General features: G+C 43.0%; 1 protein-coding gene across 13 annotated transcripts in view; it reads right to left on the bottom strand.

Moving 5' to 3' along the window:
• Positions 1-17,519, bottom strand: part of CELF2 (CUGBP Elav-like family member 2) — a 559,496-nt gene that overhangs the window by 104,061 nt on the left and 437,916 nt on the right. For all 13 annotated transcript variants that reach the window (XM_080656732.1, XM_080656743.1, XM_080656742.1 and 10 more), the window contains one exon: positions 8,235-8,317. In XM_080656732.1, coding sequence (XP_080512858.1) covers positions 8,235-8,317 — 83 coding nt within the window. The remainder of the gene's footprint in view (positions 1-8,234; positions 8,318-17,519) is intronic.

A 17,519-nucleotide genomic window follows, 5' to 3' on the forward strand; every position in this document is an offset into this window, starting at 1 on the left:
AAGTACTGATGGAGGAGGGAATGACAGCACGGTATGCGTTTTGAGTACTGGTGGGAGGTAATGACAGTCAGGAACAAGAAAATATGAGACAACATTTGTCAGTGTCTCTTTCTGTAATCTCCATCAGGTACTGTTTATTGCTCATCCTTTCATCTTGTGATTGGTGGGTAGCGAGAGTATAAAGATTGGTCCTCAAATATGGCTTTATTAGGAAAACAAAGGTAATAGCTTACGTCAATATTAATGGGACTTCATGAGCACCTGTGTACAAGGACAGTCTGTGGCTAAAACAAGCAAAGGATACATGACACTCTCTCCCTGCCTCTGTCCTTCCCAGTGGCCAGTATGCCTCCCCTATACTTAAGCAGATGTGGCCCAGGGGTGGGGTCTGGACTCCCTCAGATCCTGGCCTCCCTTCCCCCAGCACTCTATTTCACCCTGGGCCTCATGTTATATACATTAAGTCTTCACCTAATGTCATCAAGAGGTTCTGTGACTAAGCAAAACGACTTATAATGAAACCAATTTTACCACTGGCTAACTGACATAAATAAGAATTAAATTTTGACAGCATCTCATCCTTATAATGAAATGATGTAATCTGAGGACCTGCTATACTTTTTTGTGGCCTAGAGCTTGAGGCTCTGCACTGGCCAGCACAGGTCAACTGAACAGTCTCCTGAGCTCAGCCCACATGTGAATGGTGCGAGTTCTTTCCAACATAACAGTCATATTTTTGGGTGGTGAGTTCTCACGGAGACCACGTACTCTAGAGGCCAAATGTGGACAATTTTCCAGCTTGATTTCCCCCTTTCATGTCACTGTCACAACCAACCCGTTCTTCTGCAATTCCACATAGACCTTTATAATATTCATGAACATTTTTTTCCCTTCCACAATCTTCTTTTGAAATCTTATTAATCTCTTGGGAACTGAAGTCTATATAAGTGAACTTAATATCCCCAATTTAAACTTGAGATACAAAGAAATGATGATTACTTCATTTGCCACTGTGCAATCCAACCATGTCCTCACATAACAACACAGCACCAATATTCCTCACACATTGACCCAACAATTTTGCACATCTGGCCAGGCACCTGTGCCAGGTCACTTTCACACATGCTCTCGTAAACCTCACAGTAGTCCTACTAATTAGGCATGTAGCAGAGACTATGTTATTTGCACAATAAAACACTGAGTTCTGTTCCCAAATAGTGGTGTAACTGCTCCCTGTTTTAGCCTTGTTGCTGGCTGGGCTGCTTAGCTCAGTCATTTTCGACTTTTTCACCAGCAAGGACCCCTCTCATTCATTTTCTCTTATAGACTTCCTTGCGTTAAGTCGTCCCTATTTTAAAAGTCACTAGGTTTTTAATTAGTTAATCAGACACACATAAATAGCTGTCATTCAAAGTTACTGAATTGACTGTCAGCCCAAAACAAAAGCACCCCCTATTCAGGTGGCATGGAAAACTTCATCGTGGGTGAAACAGACAATTTTCAATGGCTTTTTATGAAACATTAAAATATACTTTTCCAGATCTCTGGTGCCTGGGTCTGAAGACTGGGAAGCATTGGACCAGACATTTCTTCTCTCTCTCTGTCTCTCTGTCTCTCTCTTCCCCCCCCCCCCCGCCCCCGCCACTCTCTCTCATCTCACCTGAGGAGCTAGCTGCCCAGCAATCCTGTCACCTGGTTGAGACCCATTTGGGGCTGCTTCTCCACTGGGGCCTTTCTCCTTCACACGCCGTGGCTCCCAGGGTGGAGGGGCAGGGGCTTCAGCACCCCCCAGAAGAGCTCCTCGGTAGCCACACTTTGGCACTCCATCACAGTCCTTTAAAAAGTCATCTTAAAGAAAGGCCTTCCTTTTTGTTTAGCTTATTTTTCCTCCGAGACTTAAGTGTTATATTAAAACAACAGAGGCAGCAGGAGAATAGTTGCTTTGGGGCAGTCCTATGAGGCCAAGTATTTCAGCCCAGACCAAATTCTGCAAATGCAAATCTGCAGAATGCCCCCAGATGGATGCTCTGAGTGGTACAGTCCACAGCAACTGCTTTTTGTATGTTGGGTTGTTACCAAAGGAGAGTGCACATCCACAGAAACAATGTTGTGGGAGCATATTTCTTTAGGGGCTCAGAAAGCTTGACATGCATTATCTCAGCCAGTCCCAACCCTCCTGTGAAGAAGGTGGAGGCACGATTATCATCATTCCAATGGCAGTTCTCAAGAACCGTGCACAGGTACTAGAATTAGCCTTCTGATTCAGAGCAGAAACAGACAAACAAACAGAAGACATTTCACTGAGACTATAGTCAGAAAGATGGCTGCATAGTAATTAAGGATATGTTGGCAGGCCAAATAGAAAATGGGTTTAAATCTATAGTCTTCCTGTATTTATATGACTGAACTGATATCCACATGTAGATGTGTGCATTTAGAGTTGCACATAAATAAGTTACATCATTATACACACATGTAATAACAAATCCACATTCATCTTATATTTTGAAGCCTTGGGAATACCTTGGGAATAAATCATAACAGAATTACGATTTCTTTGGAATAAAACTTGACTCCTCTGGAAATATTTTATAAAACTAACCAATTCCAGCATTAACTATTCCAGAGCTATTTATTAAACACTAGAAGCCTGGTGCACAAATTCATGCACCAGTGGGGTCCCTTGGTCTGGCCTGTGGGATCGGGCTGAAACTGGCTCTCCGACATCCCCCAAGAGGTCCTGGATTGCGAGAGGATGCAGGCCAGGCCGAGGGATCCCACTGGTGCACGACCGGGGCCAGGGAGGGATGCGGGAGGTTGGCCAGGCAGGGAGGGACTGTGGGAAGGCTTCAGGGTGTGTTTAGCCCATCTCACTCAGTTCCGACTGGCCGGACCCCAGCAGCAAGCTAACCTACTAGTCAGAGCGTCTGCCCGCTGGTGGTCAGCGCATATCATAGCGACTGGTTGACCAGATGACTGTCTGTCTCCTGGTGGTCAGTGCACGTCATAGTGAGCAGTTGAGGGCCCTTAGCATATCATTAGCACATTACGGTTTGATTGGTTGAACGGATGACTGGACGACTGGACACTTAGCATATTAGGCTTTTATTATATAGGATGGTTTCTACTATATTCCCTAGTACCTAGAACAGTGCCTTGCAAACACTCAAACTCAGCAAATATTAGTTGAATGAATCTATGAATGTTCCAGATGGTCCATGATTTTAAGGACTTAAACCTGTTTGTCCAGAGAAATGTTTTGGCTGTTTTTCATAACAATCTATATTATAAAAAGCCCATGGCTGTAATGCTGTAATTCCATAACAAACAAAAAACTGGTCACCAGGAGGTGCATTGATGGGTCCCATGGCACCGGTGGCGGGAGGGACTCTGGGTCCCACAGCGGCGGTAGTGGCGGGAGGAACTCTGGGGTCCTGCGGCAGTGCGGTGGGGCAGTGGGTAGGTGGGCAGGGTATGTGTGGGTGGGCGGGGCTGCGAGCATGGCAAGGCATGTGTCGGTGGGTGGGGCTATGCGATTTTGTGCACTGGGTTTCTAGTTTTAAATAAAAAGCATCTGAGAAAACACTTTCTCTAGCTTGACCTAGTTAGGCTTTGATTCAAATAGGATGCTTTGAGGGGAAATTTCCATGATAATGATGACATGAGGTTTTAGAGATCTGATGACAGAAATAGATGACAATGATAATGATAAAATAATACCATCATGACTCTGAGAATAAAGGCATTAAATACATATTAATAATTAGAAGAGGTGGCTCAAAGTAAGTGATGATGTCAAAATGCATTACTGTGGATAGACTGACTTTGGTCTCTGTGAGAGCCACACTGTTCTGGTGAAAGGACAGTCAAGCCTGTTGAAGGGCACAGGGGACAATTCTATGGAGAGTGGAGTTAAAGTCCTCCTGGGAGGAAAGCGCCCACCCCCACAGGTAAATCATCTCTTCCAGGGCAAGCCAGGAAGAGGTTCATTCACTTCATGTCGGTGAACACACTTGTCCCAAGAGGCTGTTTTATTTACAGCTTCTTCCCCTGGATCAGGCTCATTTGTTTTTATATCTCAAATCTATTTGCAGTTGGTGCTCATGTTGCATGTGTTATTATAAAACACCTTTTGGTATGCCACCGCCAAAACGGAATGCTCCAAACACATGTTCTCCTACGGCAATAACTCCTTAATATAAACTGCATTTAATAAAACTGGTAGTGACTCTAAGAGGGAACGGAGTAAGGCATATTCAGAGAAAATGTCTGGAAGAAATTTGCAATTAATATTTTACAAGACATTTAGATTCCACCAATTCCTTTTTGCTGTTAAAATTTAAGAGCTTTTTCAAAACTGTATTCCTCTCTGTTATTACATCCTTAATTAAATTAATTTATACAGTGAATGCTCTAATGATACTGCTGTAGATTTTCAATCAAAATGCCTTATTGCTAGAGACAATGTGTGTTAGGACCTTGAAAAAGAATGACACAGGCACAGAGCCGTCACTGGCACAGGGATATCTGGCCCTGACATCTGATTATTGAAAAGATTGTGGTAGTTGCTCTGCGCCGCAATTAAGGTCTTCATTTTATTTTTTAATTAAGCTAAATTAGGTCAGTGTAAACAAAATGAATCTTGCAAGTTGCCTTTCCAAGGATTTCTCTCTGGGAAATACAATGGCAGATGATGACATTTCTATTGAATGATCCCACTAGTTATGTTGTGCCTACCTGAAACTCTAAACAAAGGAAGCTAGCCCTAAGCCCAAGGCCCTATTGTCAAAGCAAAGGCAACCCAGCTTTGTCCAAGAACACAAATGGCCCAGCTAAGGAAAGAGTCAGTCTAACAATTTTGCACCAAACTCAATGGCTCATCAAGTAGCCCGGCCTATGGCCTGTGCAGACACAGTTACAGTCTGCTCCGTAGGCTATGGACGCATGATGCACAGGGAATTCAAGAGTATGTGTGCGTGTGCGTGCGTGTGTGTTTGTGTGCGTGTGAGAGAGAGATCAGAACAGCTTAGTCCCCTTAGTACACAGTAGGCACTCAATATCATTAGTGATTTATTAATCTGATGAAATGTCAGTCATAAGTAGGGCACTGCACATAAGATTTGATCTGTTGCTCATACTTCAAGCTGCCATTTCTGAAAGAGAACATGATCAAACCAGGGAAATGAACCCCAGACTCCCGTTCCTTGTTCTATGGGTTGAGCTACTGAATTTACTCCCTTTATTTTTAATATTCTATTTCTAGGATTCATGTTGAGCATTTCAGAAGACGTAAGGCTCAAAGTGCTTCTCAGTCACAGGATGAGAGACAGGCTTGAGAGATGGGTCCCTAATGGCTTTGCACTGCTGAGTACGGCCCTGACCCTGGACCATGTGCCCTGCACCCTCCTTGTACAGGGTCTCTATAACCCATATATGACACGAGGGGAAGGGTGTCTGTATATAAAAATCTAAGAGCAGACACAGTCCACTGCATGACACATAGACCCGCTGGCTTTTTTTCACCTCTCCCATAGCAACCAAGTTCTTTGTCTCTCTCAGCAAGGAAAGAAAGATGATCCCTAAACACCTAATTTTGGTTGCATGACAGAGGTTCCATATGATACAAAATACCAACTACAAAAGAAAATAGGAAAATAATAAAACAAAAAACCCTAAACACCCAGCACTCTTTGATCTTGTTCTAAATTGAATGTTTTGGACACTTAAAAAAAAGAAAGAAGGCAGCAAGTGCCTTTTTAATGGATTTTATCCGCAGGAAAATGATTACAGCATGAAAGCTTTAAAGTGTCAGCTGGTGATGCATTTTTCTTTATCCCTTTTATTTTTATTCAGAAAGATATTAAAGGCATATGGCACAGTGCATCATTAATTTCTTATTAATTTCATAATATGAAGGCAACCAGTAAAAATATTAGTGGTACAACTTTAAATTACTGAGCTCCTAGGTATTTAATGAGAGACCGAGCACAGCAGGGGTTCTGTTAAATTAAGTTGTGCCTTCACATCGCAGTGGGGAAACAGGTGTGTATTGGTTTAGAATTATGGAAATGTTGACTAATTCCAAGGCTTGTAATCAAACAGCAAGGCATCCTGTTATATTTTTTCCCTAAGAATATGCATTAATCTTTTATGTCTGGTCCCATTTCTTCCTGCCCACCGAAAGCTCACAGCTGAAAAGAAACCACTTTCATGTTTTTCCTGTAGCTGTTAAGGGTGATGTTTATCAGGTAAAGCTATACATAAATGCAAGACCGGGAACTCTGTTCCCATTTACCTAATTGGAAATGGCAAGTGTGGCGGCAGTGTGCGTGCTGCGAAGGCTATGAGCCTACAAATCAGACCCGACATCTCAAAATTTTCATTTAACTCGCCTCAAGTAATTGGGCACACGAAACTGAACAGGATAAAAAGAAAACCCAAAAACAATCCACAAACCATGTTTTCCAACCCCAGAATCATTGTCCTTAATAGGTGTCTCCAAAATCACCATCCCTGACTTCTGTATGTAGAAGTTTCAAGAAGAGAAAAAAAGAGAGACATATGTGACATTCTTTTAAAATACAGAAGATACTATTGGTTTGCCAAGAAAAGGGTCAGAGTAAGATGTCCCAAACAGAAGCACGCTCATCAGTCACTTGTGTGTTTTTCAACATGGCTCAGTCACCATATTCACTCTGGATTTCTTGAGAGCCCATTCACACATGAAGATGGCATGTTGAGAGCTGTGCTTCTACAGAGACAAATGCAAACTAACCAAACTTTGCATTAATTTAAAATAGGATGTGATTTGGCATCAATATACCCTAAATGCCAAATGACCACTCAATATTTCAAGCATTTTTTTTAAAACACACATAGAAGGGATTTGGTTGCGCTATTATGACATAACACTGCAACCTCCTCGAATTTACATTGGAAAAAAAATCCCATATACATGGAAAATGGAAGCTGAAGTACTATTTTCCTTTTTAAGTCACTTAGATCTACTAAGATTCCCCTCATAAGTTTCAGAGAGAAGTAGTTAAATTAAAGTGGGAGGGAGAATCCTCAGGCCACATGCTCGCTTGCTGGACCTTCTCTTTGATTTGCTCACATAAAAAGGGGAAGAACAAAGTGGTGTGATTCAAGACCAAGGGTTACAATTTATTATTTTTGGGTGATTAAGGAGCTAATGTTGTGAAAACCTTTTGTTGAGTCTTGCCAGTACAAATATTATAAGCTTTTCAAGGGATCTAAGGTGAATTACATAAATGCTCTCTTTTGTGGGTGTGATGGGGATAAAATTCGGACGTGTGGTACATCTACAGAGACAGCTAAGTGACACAAAGGTAGAATTACACCCTGAAAACATTAGGGGCATTCTGGCATTCTGTTACATTTCTTCTATTCTTACCAAAGCAGGTTTCAATAAAATAATTAGCAATACACTACTTACCACAGGTTCTTCATATAACCAATGCACATCATTATGATATTCAATGAACTCGGCACTGATATTCGAATCAATGGGAGAAATATTCACACAGCATAGGGATAGTCATACTAGCATGTACTATATAAAATTGCCACCAAACTCCAGAAATCATGTAGTCTCATAAAATAGTCACACAAATCAGTTCATTTCTAGAGAATTGTACTCATCTATTATTGGGAAGGTAATGGAAAAAAAAGTAAGCTTTGTATTTTCTGTTCTCTATCAACATGAAGCCACAAATAGGGCATTAAAACATTGACTTTGTTAACCACCATTGACTGCTTCGAAGCCATTATGAGGTTTAATATTATAGCTGTACAGGGTACATTTTGTTCTTTCCAAAGAAAAATCTGAAGACTAAATTTGAAAAGGGGCTCCTGGTGAGTAAAAGCTTTTCCTTTTCCATTTGCTTCTCTTGTGTGAGTTGGTTTTTTTCCTCTCTTTCAAAATCTTAGCCCACCCAATACCCTTTGGCAGCCGCTGTGACCCAGTGGGGTCACTCTGATTTTCTAACCAGGGGACACATGGTTTGAGAGCTCTTTCCGTCGGCATCAATGCGGGCGCTTCTTTATGGGCCGGCCAGCTGGTCTGGCTGCCGCAGGAGAGCAGAGGGGTCAGCACACACTCCTCAAAAGACCAAAGTCATTTTTGGCACTAAGAGCCCATAACTAGAACCTTCAGTTGAAAGGACCATTTTCAAGCAATAAAGTGATTTTGGTACAAAAGTAAACCGACTCACCCCAGGTAAAGTTTTAATATTGTGCAGTGCATTCTGGGCCTCAAGTGCAGCTTTTCTTGTATAAAACGTTACGAAACAACAACCTACAGAGAGAAATGAAAAGGTTTTTAGAAATTTCTGTGAATGCTTTGCTTAGATATAATGGAGACTATGGCGAACAAATAATCTACTTAAAAGGATGCACAATTTAAAAATAATAAAGTGTATGAGAACAATAATAACAACATCCCAAGCATTTACACAGTGCCTTTCATCCTGAATCATATTTATTAGGGTTGCCTGTGTTGAGATAAATTCATAGCTCTGTGCACCAGCTACCTGGAACACAGCCCTTCGGAAATGAGGGTGGGAAGTGGGGGGTGAGCTGGTAATAGGACTGCACAAAGAAAAGTGTTTAATCACAACAATAGCAGAAACATTAACTATGATTTCCTTAAAGAGTATCTCTAAGACAGTGGTCGGCAAACTCATTAGTCAACAGAGCGGCGAGCCGCATGTGGCTCGCGAGCCGCAGTTTGCCAACCACTGGTTTAGACAACTGGATTATAAGCCTCTTAAAAGCCTGGATAATGCTCTATTTTATCTCCACCACAGTACATAATGCAAAGTCCTGTACATGAGATACTCAATATTTGTTTACCAGAATGATAGACTCTATTTTAACCAGTTAGCAAGTAAGTTACAATACAGTTGGCCACATTCCCAAACAGGTATCTGCACACTCTGTCCCACAGATTAAACCTGGCTGTGGCACATCGAGTGGCAACCTCTTGATTCCCTATCTCAGAGCTGATGGGGTCCAGGCGGCATGCCCCTCCGGGAGAGGTGGGCATCCACCCTCCACACAACCAACTCCCTCCACCAAAGAAATGGTGTCAGAGCCTTGGACCATTCCTTCTGTGCTCTGAAGGACGGCAGACTCCTCCCTCAACATGTAGCTAAAAAGACTGGGTAACATATCTGGTTAAACCAGATAAAGACACCAGTTAACAATCTGTTAATCAGCACACAGTTTCTTAGCACAGCCAGGCTTAGACAAAGGATGTGGACAAAAACTAACCATTTAAAGAAAAAAGATGCTGCCTCTGAGCTGGGCTGAGAAAAAAAGGTGGAAAGACGCAGTCACCAAGACAGTACATATTTTACCCCCCTTCACTATAGGATCCTAATTCATGGAGCCAGACAGAGATGGCAAGGACAGCAAGCAACAGGAGACACACACACACGGCCTTTAGGCATCAACATTGGTTGGTTCTATTTGGGGGGATGATGGAAATAAGACCAAGAGGGAAAAAAAGGCACAGTTGGAGGACAGGGAGCTGGCACCACTGGTCATTTTTAGAATGCTAAGTTGGCATTCTGATTTTTCAAAACAAATGCTCATTCAAAGGCAGAGGGAGAAATAAAAGTACAATACTGTTCAGATAGCATTCCTAAATGCATGAAAGATGCCTCCTCCTCTCTTGGAAAGAGATTTGGAAATCTGTCATATATTTGATTTCATTGGAACCTACTGAGATTAAATATGCAAAATCTTTTATCTTGAGGACCAAGTAGAGTATGAGCATAGCTTCCTGGCATTTGAAAATACAAGCACTGAGAGATAGGAAACCCTTAATATATATCACTGGCATGACAGAAGAAATGGGAAATTAGAAGGTTACTTTAAAGAATCACAGGTGGACAGCCTGACCATATTTATATGAGCTTTCATTTCAGCTATATGGACTTCTTTGACCAGAGTTCATTTAGCCATGCTGCCTGATGGTAAATTTTTTACTGAACTAATCCATTTAACGAGTGGTTTTAGTTTCTCTGGCATTAGGTAAGCCCACGAAAAGCTATAGGAATGGCTGTAGATCAAGGAATAATAATACAGCAAAGTCAAGTCCCAGCTTCCAGTACCTATCATAATCGCTCTAAGAAGAAGAAAAACTACCAGCTATACTTTGCTAGGCTTGGCATAGAAAGAAAAGCAGAGAAAGTCCCAACCATTGCCTTCTGAAAGCTTCTAACAACCAGACTCTCAGTAAGTTCTCTCCCGATCCTGGCTTACAGAGTTAGATGCCAGATAAGGATGCAATAGGGAAGGCTCTGAATTTTCCCCTCAACAATTAAAGCTTCAGAAAGAGGCAGAATCTGATACTTTCAAGCAGGTGGGTTTTGAAAGTGTGAAACTTGAAAAACAAAAATTAGGGCTGAGGTAGAAGTTACAGGAGAGTTTGCTTGCCTGGGAAGAAGAAAGTTAAGGAAGATGAAAAACAAAGCCAGTTTGGCCATGCTCAGAGCTAAGAATGAAGCATTTAGAATGGTCTAAAGAAGTGACGGGAGCTAGAAAGGGAGAACTAAACATGATGCTAAGATAAAAGCACAGGAGCAAAGGTGATGGAAACGGAGGTAAGCTTGTATGCTCGGCCAACCTGAAGAGCTCTGACCGATACGCAGTGGGCTCAGGAACAAAGCAAGCTCTCCTGCCTTAAACACCAAACGGGATGCCGACCATTTCCCACTGCCCGAAACCCACTGGGAAAAACAGTTTTTTAAGTATTAATAGGGTGTCCTTGAGGGTGGTAATGTTTCACCATTCCTAGCTATTAACATCTTATTATAAATGTGGCTAAAGTTTTTTCCTCTTGAACGAAGTTCTTAGGATGGAAGGTGGTTTTTGAGAAAAGGCAAGTTTGAAGCTGAGGTCTGAGCAGTGCAGGATGGGGATGAAGGGGGAAAAGAAATGAAGAGAGGAGTCTAACGCATAGAAGGGGAGATGGGAGGATGCCCCAACTCTCAAACTCTGTCCAATTTAATCGGGGGCCTTCCCTGCCTGTCTAACTGACAAGGTGAAACCAGGCGTTCATGATGCTGGTCCTCTCCAAGCTGTGTACAGCTCTTAACTCTCACTCCATGCCCATGTAAACAATGGTTGTTGTTTTTTAAAAATGCTGCCAAGATCAGCTCTAGTTCTGGATGCAATGAACTGGAGAAGCCCTGGCATAACATTGGTGATACGCTTCCCTCACTACTCACTGAACCCAACCCAACAGCTCAGCACCCAACTTGGCACCTTTGAAGAAGGTGTCCCAGCTCCAGGTGGGCACAACCCGTGGCCTGGAGAGCAGCGTGCAGGCTGAATTTCTGCTCCGACTTGCAGCCTCCACTGGGCCCCCTCATGCAGTGAACAACTTGCAGAAAGGTGAGGGTGCTGGGGAAGATGATACAATTTGGAATATCACCCCAAGACTCTTCCCTTTGGTTTCATACATTTGGATCCTGAGTGATGCGGGAAAATATCTAACTTCCTCTGTACCTTAGCTACTTTAGCTTCATCACTTCTAAGTCAGTGAATAAAAACAGGTCTGCCTAAAATCCTCCCCAAACTATATGGCATAGAGGCAAAGTGTTTCATTCAGAACAAATTTTTTAAGTCAAAAGTCAAAAGTATTCTTTATCTTTCTTGGGCTAAAAATGTCTTGCACTTCATTCAGCACGCAAAGCAATCCACTTGATAAAAACAGTGTGTGATTAAATTATCTTAAAATTTGCAGGGTAAATACAGAATTATAAATTTAAATAGTTCCCTTAAATGCAACAATCTGTATTTTCCCCTGATGGGACTTTAGTCTGTATACTTCCAGCATAAGAATGTGTTAAAGATTTGTTTCTGTGAGTACTCTCTAGAAACCATAGTCTTTTTTATCCATCTATCACTTGATAAGCTCACCTAAAATTTCCAATTCATTGACTCACAGAGATTATTTCAACAAAGGAAGGGAGAAATATCATTATTTGCCCTGATATGGTAATTACCATGGAAAAAGTTCAGGGAGCTACTACAGATCCCAGAAGATCCATGAAGGTTCAAAAAGGATGGAATTTTATTTCTTGCCTACCCTAACCAGAGGTACAGCTGTTAAGGGAACCACCTGTCTCCGAGATTCCCCCACACCAGCTGTAACTCAGGGCTGAAATTTACTGGATGCATTTCCAGGTCAGCTGCAGCACCAGATGGCTCAGCAATCTGATTCTGGGGACAGACTCCTCCTCCAGCAGGTTTGCTTTCAACTTCATCACAAGGTGGGTGGTTAAACATCTACAACATCCACAGGTACTCTTCAGTGGTCAGTAGCTGCCACAGGCACCAGAGGGGACAACTCCTCAGCTTTGGGGGGTTCCAGGAACATTCATGAATGTCAACCATGGGAAGTGACACCCTAGGGCCTATGGGGGATTAGCAGAGGCTAATGCAGTTTGATGAGTCAGGTGCCTCAGCAAGCCTCAAACCTTTTTCTTCTTAATGCTGCTCATTTTGTTGCTTCACATTTTTGTGCTTTGCTCGTTTGACACTAATAAGCACTTGGACTTCACAATTCTCGCCACCTTTATCCACTCATTCAGGAGTTTCTGCCAGTGGCAGTAGCCAACTTACAAAAGATGAACATGACCTTCCACACCCAAGTTACTTTATGGCATCCTGCTTTTCCAGTTTCATTGATACAATCCATCTTTCACATGTCTATTTATCAACCCCAGTCCACTACTCCTTAGAAGGGCTTTTCAAATTCACAGGTGAGATCAGTCAAGTGAACCAAACACCTGTCTCAGGCCTACACAGAGCTCACATGTCCACTGCTGATGACTCCTCCACAGATCATCAAGAGATGCTGATGAGTCTGAAACATCATTGGTAACACATTAAAGCACAGTGAACATTACATCTCCCTGAGAATTCATTTTGCTGCTTGAATTTGTACATCTAGCAGAGCCCCTAGGCAGGCAATGTAGGACAGATCAAGTGTGATGGTCGGTGGAAGAGACCTGGAAGGGAAAGACCCGGGGTGCAGAGGGCCCTCAGTGAAGGCTGGGTGCAGGACCTCAGGTGAGCATCTCTGGGTGGCTGCCTGGCACTGAGGGCAGGCAAGAGGTACAGAAAGGCCACGTGGTTCCAGAGCCCCTTGTCTACCACCCCTCTGTCGCCTCAGAGCCCCAACAAGGAGACTGGGAGCCTTTCACACCCAGGTTCCCACAAGTGGACAAGTTTAGCAATCTAGTTGCACATGTTCAGCTTGGAAAGCGAAATGTAATCAGTATTATAACTGTGCAGTAAGATTAGAGCATCTTGTATCAGAAGTAGAGAGAGGCAGTTCCCAGAGAGGCTGACTGCTACACAGTCCAGACAGGGGAGATGCATCTGACTGTATCTCCTCACAAACAGTTTCTGCTGTTACGAAGGGTTCCCTCAGGTATTCTGCCGGCTTAATTGTTGAATAATTTGGGACACTGTCTTGAGGTTTCTGCTGTTTCCAAAGATAAAGCTCTGAACAAGACAGGCCAACACACACACACACACACACACACACACACACACACACACACACACAAAACTGTAGTATATTTAAAATCATAAAGAAGACACTTAACTTTACTGAAAGACTTTAATTTTAAATGATCAAGTAGATTTATCCTCAAAGAAACCATCTGGATTATCATAAATCTTTTCAAACCACAGCTGTTTCTCTTAAAAATCTCTCTTGGAAACTCCTAGTAATACAGAATTTTTTAAAAATGCACTTTGTTTGTAGAAACAACCAGTTTACACCATGTTTTGCCCAGAGTCAAACAGCAATTTGTTTACATCGTCCAGTGTGGAGGGTGGTGTAGACACAGCCCCAGAGAATGATGCCAGAGATCAGATTTGTAAATTACCTCTGCCCCGAAGCAAACTGACATCATACTCATCACAGGGACTTCCTCCGAGGTTTCCAGACCTCACCAAGTTGGGGAGGAAGGGAACAAAGGTTTGAGGCTCTGAAGAGCCTTTGACTCTAAAATATAGACAACAAGGCAGTTTGTATCATATCTGTGTGCTTGTTGTAAGGAATCCAGGTATAAGGACAAGAGGTCAGTGACTTGAATGGTTCTCAATTATTGAAATAGTCGCCCATCAGCTGTAGTGTAGACATTTCAAATCACAGGCCAGCGATGAGGGCACAGGAAGCCAGCCCTGCATATGGCTGGTCTAGTGACATTCCTCACACTTCAGCCTGGACTGAGCATGCATTCTCCTGGGAATGGTGCTCTCATAAATGGGAGAAACAGCCTTTTTATTATGTTCTGGCTCTAATGGCAAATTCTTTTTCTGATGCTACTCCAGTAATATCTTCATATGGAAAACTGTGGAACATTTTCTGAAGTACATAGAAATAACTGTACACTTGAGGATGGAGGAGAGAATAAAATGTATCTCAGGTTTGGATCTCATGGTACTGTGCACGTGGACAGCTGTCTCCTCAGATGGACTCTGTCCACTGGATATAGAGGGGCTTGCTCTGTCTTCAAGGCCATTCAACATCATCCACATAAGAAATCGATGTTACTTGATAAATCTAAGCAAATAAACACTTGAAAACAGCCACAGAATGATCTTCTGATGGCTGTAGCAGACAAATTCAATTCAAAATACATTTGAATTCTGGATGTCAACAAAGTCATCACATTGTGAACTGAAAACCCCTTTAACGGCTGCGTCTGAATTCTAAGGGGCTGACAGATTGAGGGACAAAGGCCCTGGAAGGCTAACTTAGCCAACCTGCTGTGGCTTTTCGCTTTCTGTGAATGAAGATCTCTTTTGTGCACATTTGCAAGCAAAGTAGGTGCCTGCATTACACAAGTTGCATTGCAACTAGGATCTTGGCTTCTTGTCAAGTCAGTCACATCCAGGCCAGTTGAAGTCAAAAGAGGACACACTCTTTCTTCACCCTTGATTCCCCTTGTGATCTATTTCCTCCTTCAATCTTCGCCACTCGATTGAGAATTTAATAATTTTTCCTGAGTCCAAAGGTTGTTGATCTAAGTGGTGTATTTTGTGTTCAAGTGAGTTTCCCACACACCAAGCTCTCCAATGTCAATCATCGGCCTCACTCATGCCAGCACCCTGGACTCTCAACTTCTACAAAGCAGTTAAAGGTTCAAAAACTCCATCAAAAGTCCCCTGAATTGTATATTTAAATAAAACTTAGTGTTGACCTTAAAAAAATAAGTATTTTACCAGTGGTCTGGAAGGTGACCCTCAACGCCTTGACGCAAAAAGACAATGACAAAATGCCATTCTTTGCAAGTACACAGATGTGTCCTTTCCTTGGCCCAAAGTCCACCCACCAAGAACTGGTGCTGCCAGAGCAAAACCATGTCAAATGTACTGCTATTAACTTGTGGCCTCCATGGTCCTAGGTGTTTATTTCGTTTACTTTGTCCTCAAAACATGAGTCCCAAGTATCGCTACCAACTACACCAGCCGTCGCCAACCTTTCGGGCCTCACGGACCACCAGTTGGCGACGGCTGAACTACATGGTGACATTAAGATGCAGCTCCCATGCTGCAAAGCGCAGGCTTGCATTCCTGCTTCCATTTCCTTACTGGGGCTCCTCTCAGCTTGGCTATGGCACCCAGATGGCTGCAGTGACGCTCGCTGAAAGACATGAAGGCCAGGAATGAAAAAAGTGGCATTCAAGGCAAAAACTTAGCTCTGGGAAGGACCTACAAGAAGATGGGAGTTTTGTTTTGCAAGCCATTCACCGCCTCCCCCCGCCCGCCACACACACACACACACACACACTTTTATTTTTTGCTTTAAACTCAGAGAAAGAAAATCAGAGGAAGTGAACATGGCATTGCTTTCTCTTGGCTTCTATGCCCCTTTCACAGAATCACTGAGTTTTACAATTCGTTAACTCAACTACCCTACAAGAAGCTAATAGAAAAGGCAAAACCATCCTAACAATTATTGGTTGACAGCACCCTTCAAAGTCAATGCCTCTCTCAGGGGGCTGTGCCCCGAACCACTAGACAGTTTCTGTCTAGAACTCTTTCAACCTCCCTTTATGTCACCAAAAATGTCCTTTTATAACCGGAACCTCTCTTGTTTGAAACTTCTAACAGTCTCCTAGGACAAACCTTTCTTCTCTATCTAAAAGTGGGTCTTCCATAGCTAGCATTACAGCTTCCCAACACAAATGCCATGTCCTGTAGAAATCAACTTTTAATGAAACCATATCCAATTAGCTTAGTTTTATGGAGTTTGATATAATTGGCACCCTGATGTAGAAAGTATTACCATCTGGCCACTACCTGGGAAGCAGAAAAACAACACTGCCTTTCTGCTCTCAGTGCTTGAATTACGTGGCTGTCATCCTTTGGGTCACCAAGTGCAAACCCCAGGAAATCCCTTGGGAATTTCACTGACAAAGCAGGAGCTGTACTTCTTACTTCTGGCTGCCAGGGGCAGGGATTCTCTGTTCCTCCCAGAACTCTGACTCAATGTCCCCAGCAGGACCACCTCTCTGCAGCAAATCTGAGCCAACCTATCAACCAGGGAGAGAACAGTGATCTCACCAGTTCCCGGCAATCCTGCACTCTTTCCTCAGACGCTGCGCCTGATGTGCAGTGACCACATGACCACGTTCTAAGTGGCCACAGGTCTAGGCTACTGCCAGCCTCCTGCTGCCCTGGGGACTTCTCTTGGAGAAACCACCTCCTGATGCTCCATGGCCCCGTGAGGACAGGCTCACTCTAAATCTGCCAGGAAAATTGAATTTCCTTCCTTCCTTCCTTCCTTCCTTCCTTCCTTCCTTCCTTCCTTCCTTCCCTCCCTCCCTCCCCCCTTCCTTCCTTCCCCTACATTAAATATACTGCATTTTCAAACCCTTGGGAAAAGCAACTGAGGAGGAATGTGCACAGCTGTGTGTGTGTGCTACAACACTCCTCACCCACTGTTATGTAAACACAAGGAGAGCAGGACACAAACAGAAAAGGTATCAAGAGCAAAACTGCTGGGATCTGCTTTTTCCCCTTCACCCTGGGCCTTTGAAATAAAACACTTAGGTTGAACCATTTCAAATGTCCAATTCCTGTAAAAGTATCTGAAGAATTTTAATGTCACCCTTTCCCTTGATATTAAAATCATTGCATTTAGCCGCTTCTTGAACTCACCCCCTCTGCTCTAAGCAGGGGACAGTAGGTTTATGGGCAATGCACATGCTTATCACAGACCCTGGGACAGGATAAAGGGAGCAGGCAATCTCCTTTGTTACAGAAAAGGTCTCCTGAGCTTTGGAATACAAGGTAATAAGCAAACAATGTAGTTATCACAATTTTATTTTTAATAATTTTTTTTATTGATTTTAGAGAGGATGGAAGAGGGAGAGAGAGATAGAAACATCAATGATGAGAGGGAATCATTGATCAGCTGCCCTCCTGCATGCCCCACACTGGGGATAGAGCCCACAACCTGG

The sequence above is a fragment of the Plecotus auritus genome (assembly GCF_963455305.1).
Source record: "Plecotus auritus genome assembly, chromosome: 1".
NCBI classification, from domain to species: domain Eukaryota; kingdom Metazoa; phylum Chordata; class Mammalia; order Chiroptera; family Vespertilionidae; genus Plecotus; species Plecotus auritus.